The sequence below is a fragment of the Erpetoichthys calabaricus genome, chromosome 18, assembly GCF_900747795.2.
Source record: "Erpetoichthys calabaricus chromosome 18, fErpCal1.3, whole genome shotgun sequence".
Classification (NCBI taxonomy): domain Eukaryota; kingdom Metazoa; phylum Chordata; class Cladistia; order Polypteriformes; family Polypteridae; genus Erpetoichthys; species Erpetoichthys calabaricus.
This window is the reverse complement of record NC_041411.2, coordinates 5,716,434-5,733,378: the sequence shown is the minus strand read 5'-3', so window position 1 is coordinate 5,733,378 and position 16,945 is coordinate 5,716,434. Positions and strand designations below refer to the sequence as shown.

General features: G+C 42.5%; 2 protein-coding genes across 6 annotated transcripts in view; both read left to right on the top strand.

Moving 5' to 3' along the window:
* The window catches only part of LOC114669151 (aldehyde dehydrogenase, mitochondrial-like), a 177,465-nt gene that overhangs the window by 13,643 nt on the left and 146,877 nt on the right, over window positions 1-16,945 (top strand). For 2 of the 3 annotated variants that reach the window (XR_007933891.1, XM_028825285.2), the window contains exons 6-9: window positions 3,063-3,191; window positions 6,039-6,152; window positions 11,429-11,531; window positions 13,367-13,551. The exons of the other annotated variant lie outside the window; for it this stretch is intronic. Coding sequence is in view for 1 of the 2 variants with exons in the window: in XM_028825285.2 (XP_028681118.2) it covers window positions 3,063-3,191; window positions 6,039-6,152; window positions 11,429-11,531; window positions 13,367-13,551 (531 nt within the window). In the remaining variant the exon portion in view is untranslated. The remainder of the gene's footprint in view (window positions 1-3,062; window positions 3,192-6,038; window positions 6,153-11,428; window positions 11,532-13,366; window positions 13,552-16,945) is intronic. 3 annotated transcript variants of the gene reach the window in all.
* Window positions 1-16,945, top strand: part of LOC114669145 (acyl-CoA dehydrogenase family member 10-like) — a 195,828-nt gene that overhangs the window by 77,257 nt on the left and 101,626 nt on the right. The window lies entirely within an intron of this gene.

The following is a 16,945-nucleotide window of genomic DNA, read 5'->3' as shown; positions in this document are numbered from 1 at the left end:
GCACAGTAAACTGGTTTCTCACCGCTTTTTCTGAGGTCCAGCTAGTTGGTTAACAGGATGTTGTTTTTTATCCATTATTTAAATCTGATTAATGGATTGTTAATAGGGAGAAAGTGGCCCCTGTTTAGATAAGGTGAGACTCGAGTTGTGACAACAAAAGTGCCATTTCAAACCGGTAAGCAATTAGTAACAAGGTGTTTGTCTGTTAGTCTTGTTGGACAGACCTGTGTCATAATAGTGATTTTTGGGCATTTATTTTGCCTGTGGCCAATGTAGAGAAAACACTTTTTAACAGTCTACATCTTGAACCTCCATCTTTAAGAGAGGGCAGAACTAGGACAGGGTCTGAAGAGAGAGAGAAGACTTTTGCCATGGGCTTTCGGTGAAAGAGCTTTATGTGCGGTTTTAGCAGAAGGTGAACTGAAGTCTTGGTAAAGAATAACAGGCCCCCAGTGATTCTCTCAATGACTTGTCAATAGCTAGAGAGATGTTTGTAAAAACGGGACAATTCTGCAGCTGTAGCTAAGACGGCGGCAAAATGCACAGAACTAAACCGTTTTTAAAGCGCACTGCAAAAATGTTAGAATCGCACTGCTTTTAGGAACTAGAAAAGAGAGATTTGAGAGCAGAATCTGCTGGAACCTGAGCATCAGATTTACTAATCTCTATATATAAAAGCCAACTACCAGTGACTCACTAATCACGAAATCTCCTGAACCCTGAGGACTTGGGACTTGAAATTTGGAATGTAGGTTACCCTTGGCCCATAGGTGCCCGCTAAGAAACAGTTTTAAAAATTTCGTGGTACCAGCGTGTTCTGTATGTACAGTATGTCTGTCGACTGTTCACGAGAGAATTACTTAACAGATTTAGATCTGGTTGTTTTCTATAGTTTGCTGGAACTTTCTGGTTGATTTTGCGACTTCTCCATTGTTCGCTTGTGGTACTGATGTATTTATGCAAATCCAACAGAGTGGCTGTGGGCCGAGAGCAAGGGTGGCGGGGCCTTCCTCATTCACACGCCAGCTTCTGTTCGAGTTGGTCTGCGTCTCTCCACGTGTTGGAGTGCACCTCGCCTCCTCTTAGCTAGTGATACCTGTTTGTTCAGCAGATATTATCATCTACAGATTAAGGAGTAACATTTGACATTTTTGAGAGAGCGATCGGAACTACGTTTGTTTTAGGGGGTAGCTGCTGATTACCAGAGAGATCACGGCCATGTGCTTTTCTCCCCACTCGGGGAATGCTCTCCCGTCAGAGCTGAACACGATCAGATACAGTGCCAACGTCTATTGATTTTTCATGTTTGTCCTGTTTAATTACTATGTGGGTGCAGCCACGAGGTACAGCTAGTACACTAATAAAGGGACATTTGGTAAAAGGTGGTTGGTGAATTGTCTTGGTGGCAACCCTAGGGACCTGTTAGTTGAAGCCACTGGTCAAGGCAGCTGTCACCTTGACTGAAGTCTTCCATATAATATAATCTGAAGGATCTGCAGGTTTGATTATGGGAGTAAGAAGAGGCCAAAAATGTGGCAGCAGTGGCAGAAACGAGCCCATGTATAGATTGTGGAGAATGGCTTTTCTATGGCCTTGGAGAGGTCTTGGCAAACCTTTTGATGATTTAGCACGTGTAAGTCGGAGTATTGTTAGGATGGGGGGAATCTTGACTTCAACTGAGAATGTTGAAGTCATGTTTTGAGGAACTCCTAAACCCAAGGTTGGAAACCACAAGTCTCCACCGTCTATGCAAAACCTAAGAAGCAAATTATCCAAAATACCCTCACAATATCCATTACCTTCATTTACCCGTGCAGTCTTGGTGCTACTGAGCTATTTGAATCACATCCAGGACCTCAGCCACCATTATTGTGGGAGTGTTCTGGATAACTTGCTTATTAGTTGTTGCATAGAAGCTGGAGACTGGCTGACTGGAGCAGATGTTCACATTAAAAGCTAGAATGTTTAAATTTATTAAAGGATCTCATTTCTCAGATTCCATAGAAAAGCTTATTGTGAAGTACTGGAATGAAGGCTTTGTCTAGTATCTGCAACTCTGGTCGAGCAGAAACAATGTGGATTTTGCCTTCAAGGGTTTCAGACAGTGGACAATCTTTGCCTGGTTGTAGGCAATCCGGAGGATCATGGGAGTCTACTTGTGCTTTGTGGAATTTGAGAATTTTAGACTGAAATGTTTCATGAGGATTGTGTTGTAAAAGTTTATCATTCTGTTATATGCCACTGGGTCCCTGCAATTGTGAAACAAGAGTTTATGCTATAGTCCGACTGTTTATTGTGGGCATTGGAGTCGGCCAAGGGTGCACGTTATCTACTGAGTTGTTTATGGCTTTCATGGACAGGATGATGGGACATAACTGAGGACTGGGAAGCATCAAGCTTGCAAACCTATGGGTTTCATTTCTGGAGCTGATGGATGCCTCAGGGGTGTGAACCTAAGGATTGTGAATCTAAGGGTTTCATTTCTGGTGTTGACGTTTTTCCCTTGGCCTCATCATAAGGTGCGTGCGGAAATGGTTCACTGTGTTGAGTTGACGTTTCTGTCTGCACCTGTGGCTGCAAATCCTGCATTGTGCTTGAAATAATGAACTCGTGAGTATGAGTGGATGAAATGACTTTCGTGTGCACATATGATGGGCCCACTCCATTTGATAAGATGAACAGCTTAGCATTATGGGAGAATATCTGAGTGCAACTGGTACTTTTCAAGATCATATCTCTTTTCTTACTTGGGAGCATCTGGGGTTGGAAAAATGCTCTTGGGTTAGCCTGTGACCGGTGTCACCCTTGTCAGGAAGAGTTATTCAAATTTGAATGAACATGCAGTAAAGATGGCATAGACCAAGCAGTACATGTGGGTGGCTCATAGTAAGGTGTTGATCGTTTGTGTTGTCAAATTCCATTGCTTTTGATTTTAGTTTTTTTGTTGTTGCTTATGTAACAGGGTATTGACAAAGGGATCGGATTAGGTAATCACTTACATTTTAATCACAACAGAATGGAGCTGTGTTTGTTAATGGAATCCTTGCTTAATGTCTTTTCAGTGGAACTTTCCATTGCTGATGCTGTCGTGGAAACTGGGTCCAGCTCTGGCCACAGGCAACACTGTGGTGATGAAGGTTGCTGAACAGACCCCGCTGACTGCTCTTTATGTTGCAAGTCTGGTTAAAGAGGTGAGTCTTTGCGCTTTGTAGTTGAATCCAGTAGGGGGCATGCTGTCCTTGGGAATATGTTTGTTAGAAACTGCAGCTTTCACTAAACCAAAAAAAAAAACATAGATATATTGGGAAAGGAATTGACGGACACAGGGTGGGGTTTGGGGAGCAGCCACCCATATACTTGAATTAGGCTGCCAAAGATGAAAGTTTGGTTCCATGAATAATAGGTCTCCACAGACTTCATTCCAACAATAGAACAAAATGGCAATTATGGCAGTTTTAAAGCCGGACAAAGGGAAGTGACGCCATCGGGTCCAGAACCGGAACTGACATCCTCGAGTCCAGGCGAAATTTCCCGTGGTTGGTCTGCCGAAGAAAATGAGGAAGGATCCGCGTACTCTGCTACCCCCTAGTCTGGCACGGAATTATCCTTTTGCATTTCCTGGGAGGAAAAAAAAATTTAATTGTTTGAGAAAAATATGATTAAAAAAAACGCAATGGGACAGATTTTGTTTTGTGGTGTAGTAATAGTTGGCACCCTGCCCGGGACTGGTTCCTGCCTTGTACCCTGTGTTCGGATATAGCAGGTTGGATAATGGATGGATGGATGGGTGTAGTAATAAGTTTTTACATGCAGAATTTTTGACACTGAAAGAAAACATCAATAAAATTAATATTAGGTTGATTTAATTCTATTACTACAACAACAGTGTTACAATAAGAACAATGCAAGATGAAAATATAATTGACAAAAACGAATATTAAATGACAGACAAATAACTCTACGGATTTTTCATGATTAAACTGTCGGTTGCTTTTACGGAGCACACCAGAAATGTTCCTGAGCGTCAACTGAATCATAACATACATAAAAGACCCCAAGATTGTGGCAGATCGGCCACATGCGTTACCTGGTAGGTAACCACCCATTCAATCAGGTCGGGACTCAGACTACGAATGCAGTGAATGTAAATACTCCGATCTACAGGCTGTCAAATAAACAAACTACACGCCGTGGCGCAGCGTAAAGGGACTTCGTCTCTGACGCTGATGTCCGAGGTTCGATCCCCGCAAGGGGAGCAGTAGAGTGTGTACGCCTGATGAGCCCAAATAGGGGCGAAACACATGTTGCGTACCCTTTGCATTATTTGACAGTAAACTATGCAACATTCCATGATCTGCTTCTCGCAACTGAAGAGGGTCCCAAATGGCAGACCAACCCCATGCGTTACCTTGTAGGTAACCACCCATACAATCAGGTCGGGACTCCGACTACGAATGCAATGAAAATTATATAATATAAATAAAAGATTGTGGCTAATTTTTGGAAACGTGTTCATTGGAAGGTACTTTGTGAAATAAAAACTTTTTATTGTATTTATCCTGGACTATATTGCTGTGTCTGGGGCGCTCTGGCGCCCCCTTGTGGTTACCAAGTGTCAACTGGATGATAACATGCATAAAGGACTGCAGTACTGTTAGTCTCCTTTATATATAAGATATATAATACAGTACATCAAGTTATGAACCTATTATATCATTGTATATAATGATATAATATTTAATGATATATAAAAATATAAGGCAGGAAAATATAATGGTGCAGTGGTAATTCTAAGATGAAGAAAAAAAAAATGAACACTAAGGAAAGGATACTCTTAGCTTTTTTTAATATCGGTTGAGGCTCACAATAATAATTTCGAAGGAAGCTCCTGGCAAAGCACCAAGCAGCTGTGGGATTCCTGTAGTCTGCTCCATCCTCCTTGAGAGAGCACGGGATGGCATATTTCATAGGTACGGGCAGGAGCGATGTCTTGCATCCCACCGTAGGCGAGCTTTAATTTTTTTCAGTGCAGTTGCCAGAGCTTTTCTAATTTTCTCAGTCTTTTGTTCCACAATAAGGACGTGAATTTTCCAGACATGGGTTGTAGTACTTGGGTGTTGTACCGTGTTAGCCATTATGAATGTAGAGAAAAGCCAAGCAAAATGACACCTTTTATTGGCTAACTAAAAAGATTACAATATGCAAGCTTTCGAGGCAACTCGGGCCTCTTCTTCAGGCAGGATGTAAGCCAGACATGGCTTGCAATCTTCTGCTGGCGCACTTCAATTTTAAGTAGCACACCGGCAACTGTTGACCATAAAATGACTGTCAAACCACGGGGTATACTTACTATCTTTTGATATCCTGCTTCCTTTTGTTTCTTCTTATCTGTGCTTCGTGTTTACGTGGCTTCAGCTGTGTCTATCCGTGACCTCAGCTACCCATTATAAGTAAAATAATGTAATGTGGATTAAAACTTGCAGACCACAGTTGCACACTTTGGCTACAGTAGTATATGATATTCTATAAGAAACAGATTTATAGTCCTGTTTTAGAAGAGGAAAAAAAATGACAGTAGTCTAGTGAAGACCTTGGACTGCTACATTAAAAACCTCAGTCATCCTCTATATACGTTCTCTTGTTCTAATTTTAATTAAGTCCTAGTGAAAAGTCAAGCAAAATGACACCTTTTATTGGCTAACTAAAAAGATTACAATATGCAAGCTTTCGAGGGCAACGTGGGCCTCTTCTTCAGGCAAGATGTAAACTAATTAGGTCCTAGAAAAGCCTAAAAAGATTTTTAAAAAAATTAGAAAAATGGTGACGTGAGCCGGCCATTCAACCCACCAAGCTCCCCCAGATGTCTCAGGTCTGTTCCTGCCTACTTGCAATTCCTACAGGTGAATGGCAGTCTTGCACACTTGGTGTCCATCTCTCCGCAGTGCTGATAAATTTTAGCTTATTGTTTTGCTTTTTCCAACTCCTTCCTTTTTATTAGTGTTGGCTTCTGACACTGCATCTTGTTTTGCTTTTTTTAGGCAGGCTTCCCAGCTGGCGTTGTGAACATTGTGCCTGGGTACGGCCCAACTGCTGGTGCTGCCATCGCCTCACACGAAGATGTGGACAAAGTGGCCTTCACTGGCTCAACTGAGGTCAGTATGTGGTGTGGCTCGGTGCCTTATCCCCTTGTTAGAAAGTAAAATGTATACAAGACGATAAATAGACTTTCATAAGATAGCAAATGAAGTCCCTTTGCACTCAGTCATTCACAACATTAAGAGGGGACGGGTGGTGTCGTCAAACACAAGCTGCAGCTTGGACTCTCGCTCCATAATTCATCCACCTTTTATCTAACTGATGGCACAATAGCAAGACTTGCAGCCTCCGTACTGTACATGGAACCCATTCCTCCTCTTTGTTTATATGCGAAGTTAGTTTAGTTGCCTGTTTGTCAATTAAAATATCGTAACTGCTGCTTTGGTTGTGCAGATGTTTGTACAGGATTTAGTTATTCTGTCTGATGCACTCTATCTGCAGCCTTAAAAAAACAAAAGGAAACTTTCCAAGGTTATACCTCAATATGTAACTTTTTCAACTAGTCACATATTTGTGTGGGGTGTCCGTATAACAAAAACTGCAAATATATGCCTGTTATCTTACAAAAGAAATACCCCCTGTGTGTGTGAGAGCAGTTTCTCTTATCTGTCGTCGAGGTGTTCCGTGTGGAAAGCACATTGTCTCCTCTCCAGTCATCTGGGAAACAAAGTAGCCATTGTTTTTTGGATTTATGTTTTGTATCATGAATGCAATCTTTGTGGCGGGCCATTGAAATGACACCACCCCACCCACCAAAAGGGGTACTGTGTTCAGATTTAAAAAGGCAGGAAAATGCAAATCAGTTTCGTGAGGTAATGTGCGTCGTTATCAGTGGGGTGATGGGAGCAAATTGATCAAAGGATGAATTAGTGGAGAAGTGTGTTTATTGCACTGCCCTAGACCAGACCAGACCAGGCCAACCGTTTATAGGGAAAATGGAGTGTATTTTGGTATACATTTTGTATCTCTTGGTAATTTTGTTTTGTTTTTAATAATGTTTCCTGTTCGTTGACAGGCACTTTCTCCATATTTGTACAGGGTTGTCCAGATCTAACTATGCAATTATTTCATTGCATTGCATTAAACGTTGCATAGTTAGATCTGGACTACCCTATGTGTGTACTTGTAGTCAAGACTGATAATTAGTAGAGACTAAACTTTAACCACATAGAGCAGTGCTGTTGGTGTCCATCTTTGGTACTTTTGGTTTCTTTTTAATTTTATTGATTTCATTGAAATCAAACAGCATTCCACACAAATAGATCAATTTTTACAAAAATAGGATCGAAAACAAATCAACCCCCACCCCTGAGAGAGCATGGCCAGCGCAGTAAAACTTAAAGCTAGTAAAAATGAGTAAATAGATGAATTAATAAGTGAATAAAGATAAATGGAGAAGAAAAAGAAATGGGGCGAGAATCTACTTCCTCAGTGCTTTTAAATGCTTATTCTGAAATGTTATTGATGAGATCCTGCCAGTTTTGAAAACGTTCTGCTCAGATCCTCTAACTGAGAATTTGATTTTTTCCAGTTTCAAATAGTATATAACACCAGTGACCCACTGACTTAGAATAGGAGAGTTAGGATTCTTCCAGTTGAGCGAGATAAGTCTGTGCCAGTAGTGTAGTAAAGGACATTAGTTTGTTTGTCCTACTCCACTTTAAGCCCATCTAGGAGTACACCAAGTACTTTTGGTTTCTGTGTGTATATATACACTCATAGGCCACTTTATTAGGTACACCTAACTAGTAGCAGGTTGGACCCCCTTTTTGCCTTCACAACTGTTGTAATTCTTCATGGCATCGATTCAACAAGGTACTGGAAACATTAAGGACACTATAGACAGGTGGCACAGTGGTAGTGCTGCTGCTTTGCAGTAAGGAGATTGTGGGTTCGCTTCCCAGGTCCTCCCTGTGTGGAGAGCGCTTTGAGTAGTGAGAAAAGCATATATAAATGTAAAGAATTATTATTATTAAAGAATTATTCCTCAGGGGTTTTGGTCCACATTGACATGATAGCATCACGCAGTTGCTGCAGATTTGTTGGCTAGACATCCTTGATGTGAATCTCCCGTTCCCCCACATCCTAAAGGCCTCCACTGTCGGCAGATCTCAATCCAGTAGAGCACCGTCTGAGTCGAGTGAACTCCTTGTCATGTTCAAGAAACCAGTTTGATATGATCTGAGCTTTGTGACCTGGAATGTTAGTGCTGGAAGGAGCCATTAGTAGTTGGCAGTCATAAAGAGAGAGACATGGTCAGCAACAATACTCCAGTGTGCTTAGTTGGTACTAAGGGGCCCAAAGTGTACCAAGAAAGTACCCTCCACACCCTTACACCACCTCCGCCACCAGCCTGAACCATTGATACAAGACAGGATGGATCCATGCTTTCCTGTTGTTGAGCCGACCATCTGAATGTCGCAGTAGAACTCGAGACTCATCAGACCAGGCAATGTTTTTGCAGTCTTCTATTGTCCTACTTTGTTGAGGCATCAGTCGTCTGTTCTTAGCTGACAGGAGTGACACCTGGTGTGGTGGTCTGCTGCTGTAGCCCATCTCCTTCAAGATTTGATGTGTTGTGTGTTCAGAGATGCTCTTCTGTATACTTCAGTTATAACGAGTGCTTATTTGAGTTATAGTTGCCTTTCTATCAGCTTGGACCAGTCTGGCCATTCTTTTTTGACCTCTGATATCAACAAGGTATTTTCACCCAGAAAACTACCGCTCACTGGATATTTTCTGTTTTTTCACACCATTCTCTGTACACAGCCCTTACAGTTGGTTGTTTGTAAAAATCCCAGTAGATCAGCAGTTTTGTGAAATGCTCATACCAGTCCGTCAGTCACTAACAACCATGTCACATTCAGAGTCACTTCAGTCACCTTTCTTCTCCATTCTGACACTCGGTGTGAACTTCAGCAGGTCATCTTGACATTTACAGGCCAAAATGCAGTGAGTTGCTGCCTTTTAATTGGCTGATTACATTTGTGTTAAACATGTGTGCCTAATAAAGAGGCTGGTGAGTTATAGGTGTGTTGAATATGCATATGTTAGGGTGTGCGTGATTATTTTTGATTCATATATGCTGTTCTAATGCACGTTTCCTTAGTAAAAATGTTTGACATGTAAAAATTAGCAAAGCAGAAAATTTTTTTTTTTTTTTTCTTTCTCAAATCCTTAAAGTATTAGTACATCAAGTGAGAATTGCCTAAATTGATTAACCTTCCACTTTTCAGTGTTTAATTTTCAGTGCCTTTTCTCTCATAAAACACCCAATATGGATAGGATCAGCACATATGATTATTCAAACCGTGAATAACTTCTATGCACGGTTTGAAGCACAGAACAACGTGTTGATGAGGAAGACCACCTCTCCTAGTGACCAGGCATTAAATCTGACTGTAGCTGATGTGAGAAATACTCTACGAAGAGTCAACCCACGGAAGGCTGCAGGACCAGACAATATTCCTGGCAGAGTACTAAGGGAATGTGCAGACCAGCTGGAAGACATTTTTATGGACATCTTCAACATCCCCCTGAGCACCGCCATCGTCCCAACCTGCTTCAAAAACACCGCCACAGTTCCCGTGCCAAAAAAGTCACAAGTGTCCAATCTCAATGACTACCATCCCGTTGCACTCGCATCCATCATTATGAAGTGCTTTGAGAAGCTTGTCATGAGGCACATCAAAACTCTGCTGCCTCCCTCACTGGACCCCCTGCAGTTTGTTTGCCGCCGGAACCATTCAACAGATGATGCAATAGCCACCACTCTCCATCTGGCTCTCGCTCATCTGGACAATAAGAACACATACGTTCGAATGCTGTTTTTTGACTTCAGCTCAGCATTCAACACGATCATTCCTCAGCAGCTGATGGAAAAGCTGAGCCTGCTGGGGCTGAACGCCTACCTATGTAACTGGATTCTGGATGTCCTGACTGAGAGACCTCAGTCAGTCAGGATTGGAAACAACATCTCCAGAACCACCACCACTGAGCACTGGAGCCCCTCAAGGCTGTGTGCTCAGTCCATTACTGCTGACTTATGACTGTGCAGCAACGCACAGCTTTAATCACATCACAAAATTTGCAGATGACACAACTGTGGTGGGTCTCATCAGCAGCAGCAACAACAATGAGTCGGCATACAGAGAGGAGGTGCAGCGGTTAACAGACTGGTGTAGAGCCAATAAGCTGTCTCTGAATGACGACAACACAAAGGAGATGATTGTTGACTTTAGGAAGACTACGAGTGACCATCTGCCACTGAACATTGACCGCTCAACTGTGGACGTCGTCACTAGCACCAAATTCCTGTGTGTCCACCTGGCAGGGAACCTCACCTGGTCCCACAACACCAGCACTTTAGCCAAGAAAGCCCAGCAGCGGATCTGTTTCCAGCCTAGGCTGAGGAAAGCCCATCTTCCACCAGCTACTCTAACAACATTCTACAGAGGAACCATTGAGAGCATCCTGAGCAACTGCATCACTGTCTGGTTTGGAAATTGCACGGTCAGGGATCGCAAAGCCCTACAACAGATAGTGAAGACGGCTGAGAAGATCATCGGTGTGTCTTTTCCCTCCGTCATGGACATTTACACCACACGCTGCATCCGCAAAGCCACCAGCCTTGTGAATGACCCAACACACCCTTCACATTCACTGTTTACACTCCTGCAGTTGGGAAAAAGGTACTGAAGCATTCGGGCCCTCACCACCAGAATGTGTTTCTTCCCCCAAGCAGTCAGACTCCTGAACACTCATGGAACAGTCTGATATCTGTGTTCTATTCTGCAATGTTGTACATTTGACTCACATGCACTTTGGTTTATATTATGCGTCTTTATGTGTCGTGGATTCTTCGTTGTCCTGTGTTTTATGTTGCACCATGGTCCTGGAGGAACGTTGCTTCGTTTCACTGTATGCTGTACTACTGTATATGGATGAAATGACATTAAATACTCTTGACTTGATATGAGGAGCATTTGTATTAAAAGTCCTTAACTTTTCATGGAAGAAATAAATTAATGCAAATATATTATTTTTTTGTCCTAAATGAAAGCTTATTTATTGGTGACTTCAGCACAGCATTTCCCCCCAACATGCACTTTACCCTTAAGCTGCAGTTGCTCCGGGGACACTGTAAAATGGCTGATCCTGCACCCCAACTCCAAGGGGTATGCAAAAAAATAACAAATTCCTAATACAAGAAATTGTTTAAGGTGAATAAATAGAATAACAACAAAAAAGTTGCCGTGGTTACATTTTATATATGGCATTTTAGATTTCAAGTGACGCTCCTTGTTGACGTGTATTCTCTATCACTTTACAGGTTGGCCACTTGATCCAGAAGGCTTCAGGAAGCAGCAACCTTAAAAAGGTCACTTTGGAATTGGGAGGCAAAAGTCCCCTCATAATTGCGTCTGACGCAAACTGTAAGTTTTGAAGTTTTTTTTTTTTTTTCCACTCGGCATCCAATCCCCACCATCGCTGTGTTCGTGTGTGCTTGTTATTTGAATAGCCAAGCAAGTTGTGAGAAGAATTAGGGGTGTCATTTTTGAAATGGACCTGTTAATTATATTGTTCATATGTTATTTCCAGGTAGAACTGATTTATCATGAAAATAGTAATTCCTTATGTTTTATTGAACACTTTCCTCACTACTCAAAGTGCTTTACATAGAGAGTGGGGAGCCACTTTAGCCACCACCAATGTGCGGCATCCACCTTGATGATGGTGTGCCAGTAAGCTCGCCACACATTAGCTATTATATGGTTAATGGGTGAGAGTGCCAATTAGAGACTGGGGATGATTAGGGGGGCTAGCATGACTAGGCTATGGAGGGCAGTTTAGCCAGAACATTGGGAAACACCCCTCCCTTTACAAAGGATGCCCAGCAGGGTCGGATTACGCCCAACTGGTGCCCTAAGCACAGCCCAACCCCTTCAACAATGGAAGCTCTAACTGACAAAAATAAAGACTTAAGAGTTGAAAGTGAAATAAGAGATTTTAAATTTACCTTGCTTATATGACAAATCAGTAAAATAAATCCTTCCTCCTTTAATAAAACCCCTGTGTGCGTCCAGCGTGCCTGTGTGTGTGTGTGTGTGTGTCTTCGTGTCTTCTGGTGAAGTGCGCGGGGCGGTGCCGCGTGGACGCGCACACACTGGAAGCTGGGCACATAGTGAATGGCTTAGCCGCGGCTGCGCATGATAAGCAAATAAAGGTCATCATTGCTGGGGAGAGTACTGATTGGGTAGTCGCAGGCACGCACATAAAATCCATTGCTGGGGAGACGCCACATATACAATAATCAGCTGCACGCCAGCACAGATTAAAATACTTGCTGGGGAAAGCCACAGGCACAATTATCAGCTGCACGCCACACATTACATCAGTTGCTGGGGAGACTCTGCTGATTGCCCACTGTTGTGACAGAAAATTAAAGGCATATTACGGACATCAAAGCCAGTATTACTGTCTTACAAGAAACAGAATGAGGTCAAGGTCCCTTGCCATTTAATAGACTGTTCCTACTAATGTTTATGCACTACTGTTCTAGCGCCCGTTATTGTAACGGGCTTAATGTCTACTATTAAAATAAAGAGCTTAAAGGTGATGGTTTTGTTACATTTCTTGCCAGATCAAGCCAGCTGATTTTACACTTAACGAAAGCAAAACTCTTAAGCCATGGGACGGGACCAAATGTGATATCTGATAACACCTTTAAACCAAACTATTTAATTTTGGCCACAGGGTATGCAAAAGTAACCTTTTTATTTTGGTAGTGCAGTGTAAAGTCCAACATTACAAAAAACTCTGTTAAAGTCGAGTGTGGTAGTGAAAGACGATGGGGACTCTGTGGTACCCCCTTTCCTTTGGTGCCCAGAACACTTACTTATTTGGCGTCATGGTTAATCCAGGGCTGATGCTTGTGGATCTTTCCTGACCACAAAGTCAGGACCTTGGTTGTATAGCTCATCCAAAGGACATTGCCATTCTTTAGTGCACTGGGATCCACCCACAGACCACGGACCACAGGAGAAGTGCCCCCTCCGTTGGCTTCTCCAGCACCTCTTCCAGCAACAATCTAAACTTTTCCTAGACGGCCTCCCAAGCAAGTACTGGCCAGGCCTGAAGATGCTTATCTTCAGGTGGATTACCTGTTATGAAGTAGTGCTGTGCTATATAATAACAGAAATATTTGTAAAAAAAATGTTCAAAATATTGCGCCTGTGCCTAATATTCTAACCGTTTGTGTTTCTTGCAGTAGAGGATGCAGTTGAGCAGGCGCATTTTGCACTGTTTTTCAATCAGGGGCAGTGCTGCTGTGCAGGCTCTCGTACTTTTGTTCAAGAAGACGTGTACAAAGACTTCATAGAGTGCAGCGCGGAGAGGGCAAAGAAAAGGAAGGTTGGAGACCCATTTAATATGCAGACTGAGCAAGGGCCACAGGTACCACTCATAAAAACAATTTGTTTTTCATATTTTTATTTTTAGGAAGTCTTGGGGGTGGTTTTATTTCTGTGTACGTATGTCATGTGAATAACACTGGTTGTGCCGATTCCTGTTTGTAAATTGGGGTCGGTGCCTTTTAAACAGATTTGCACTGAAGCGGAGAGGCTTGTGGGGGTTTGTAGTTTGTGGTTTGTATGCACTGTACTGATTAAAACCGGAAGAGAAGGATGTGGCGGCATTTTTTGATTGTGCCATTTTCTTGTCAACTTCATCATCCTCGGCTCCTAAACCTTTCATTAACTGGACATTCATAGTGGAGAAGGATGGTGCTCGGCCACCAGATTTAAGGACGGTTGTGTGTGTTTTTTCCTCCCAATCCAGTCCACCGATGTTCTTTGAGCAGAGGTGTGCCTCTGAAGACTATTCTTCTGGACTCTGGTGGTAGGACAGTATTTAACTATCCAAGTTCTGGGAAGCAGTTTATTAAAAGGGACCATTCCGCACTTCCTTCCATCCTTTAACCATAGTTAACATTTCCAGAACCTCTTCCATCACCGACAGTAAGGACTTTTTCTAGGACTGTAAATATCTTCACGTGGTATTGTTTAGTACTTTTGTCATTATTTTTTTTTACCGTGTTTGAAAGTAGTTATTCTAGTAAATAAGGATATTTATACATTTGTTTGTTGGATGTGATAAATCTTTATGGGCATTTTCCTGGGGTGGTGCTAATATTTGGGTGGCAGTGTGGAAATACAGTTGGGCTTTAGTTGTTGGCCCAATTCTATCCATCCCTCATTTTACAAGGATAGCAGCGGCTTTGCTATGTACAGTAAATCTGGTGGCAACCTCTGCACTTGCTAGAAGTCAGGGGGTGTGCTACATCTTTAATGTTCTAGAAGAAGTTGTTTTCTAATGTAATTATCCAGCCAGATCAAATATTTGAAAATTGTATTCATTCCTCCCTATAATATCCATCCATTTTCCAACCCGCTGAAGCCGAACACAGGGTCACGGGGGTCTGCTGGAGCCAATCCCAGCCAACACAGGGCACAAGGCAGGAAACCAATCCTGGGCAGGGTGCCAACCCACCGCAGGACACACACAAACACACCCACACACCAAGCACACACTAGGGCCAATTTAGAATCGCCAATCCACCTAACCTGCATGTCTTTGGACTGTGGGAGGAAACCGGAGCGCCCGGAGGAAACCCACGCAGACACGGGGAGAACATGCAAACTCCACGCAGGGAGGACCCGGGAAGCGAACCCAGGTCCCCAGATCTCCCAACTGCGAGGCAGCAGCGCTACCCACTGCACCACCGTGCCGCCCACTCCCTATAATATACTGTATAATATGGTAAAGAGGGGTAGGTGGAATGGACTGACAGAGACAGTAGCTGGTCAGGAGAAGGGTGGGTGACCACACTGTGGGGAGTTAATTAAAACATAGTGCGTGTTCATTTTTTTTTTTATGTATTCGCCTGTTTTAAATATATTCCTATTTCCATAATTATTTATAATGTTCATAATAGTGCAGAAGAGACAATCATGTTTTGGTATCTTTTCCCCCTATTTACCTCGAACTATAAATATAACACAAGGTCATGTAACTTGCAGAAATTCTGTATATATATTGTGAAATGACAATATAATTTTTATATATTTAATGACAGTGCCCAGACTGAGACAGCGAAGTGCAAATGCACACTACACTTATTTTCTTTTGCTCAACACACAGTGCACCAACCACCACAATAGACTCTCAGTCCTTTTACTTTCGTTGTTTCTTCTGTGCCGCCTCCACTCCTCTTTCGTAAGCTTCATCCACCTTCCACCCGACTCTGGCTTCTCGAATGGAGTGAGGTGGCCCCTTTTATAGTTCACCCAGATGTTCTCCCTAATGGCCTTCCTGGTGTGGCGGAATTGCTGCAGTCCATGGCTCTGGAACCATCCAGGTGCCCCCTGGCAGTGCCTCGCTGTGACTGCTTTATTTATCTTAAGTCAGGAGTTTTCTGTCTTTTTAGCTGTTCTGCTGTGTATTTGTTTGTTTGTTATAATATTCATATTTTTATTAATTTGGTTAATGGGCTTCTATAAAAATGCAAATTTCCGCTTTAGGACAAATACATTTGTAATTAAATCTAACTTGCTTGCATTATCAGTTATGTTGGCATGTCTTTTGTGTAAAACCTTTTATAGAACAGTTTTTAATGTTTTTTTTACACTTTTTAACTTTTTATACCTCTTGTTAGCTATTACAATAATAAAGCACTTTGAGCTGTTTTGTCATTTTTGTTATCGTAGCATGAAAGTTAACTGTTGTGATTAATGACACTTATGGGCTGGTGCCCTTGCCTGGATTGTCCCAAAGTCCTTAACTGGCCAGGAGGTCAATTCAGTGGAGAAACTGGGAGAGACTTCATCTCAAGGCTGTATGCTCCCTCAACATGCTAGATGGCAGCATCCCTGGGCTGTGGTACACATTCAGACACCTGCAGGGAATGCTGGGTATTGCAGTGCAGCCCTGATGTTAGCCATGGGTGTCGCTAGGGGGCCGTGCAGGGAGTGGCACTCCCCACTGTTTAGGACTTCCATATGGCCTGAAAGTACATTCAGCAGGTTAAACCCTAGCACCGGAAGTACTCCTAGGTGTTTAATAAAAGAAACTGCACTTCCTTGTCCAGACGAGTAGGAGCTGGGAGAGGAGGCAGGTAGCACTTGCCTGAGAGGAGTGAAGAAGTGTGTACATAATTGCTGTGTGGAGGTATTTGTTTAAAAATAAAACCCCTTTGTTTTGAACTTTTGCATGCGTGTTTGGGGCTCTGTGGCGCCCTCTGTTGACCAGTGTCTTAACTTTATGTGTACTTCTAAAGCGGGGTGGGCAAAGTCGTTCCTGGAGGGCCGCAGTGGCTGCAGGTTGTTTGTTCCAACCCAGATGCTTAATAAGAAGTCCTTATTGCTCAATTAACACTTCTGCTTCATTTTAGTTGTCTCGCTCATTAAGATTTTGAACCCTTATTGTTTATTTTAGTCTTAAACAGCTGTTTTCTTGGTTTTTAATTGCTCCTTATTAGTAATAAGATGCAAAATGACAGAAGAAACCAGCAGTTCTCCATTTAGCTTGTTACCATTTACACCTGTGTGTATTTATCGTGCACTATTTGGTTTAATTAAATACTTGGGAGGAAAGTGAAGAGAAAAAAGTGAAAGATTGAGTATTACTCATACATGGTAGACTTCAAATCATTTGGATGGTATCCTTAGAAAGGAAAAAAAAATCTAGGATATGAGAATGGCCTGACATGGCAGAGGTAAAGCACAAACAAGCCATGAATTTGAATTATTGACAAGGATTGTTTTCTAATTAAGCAACTGGGTTGGAGCAA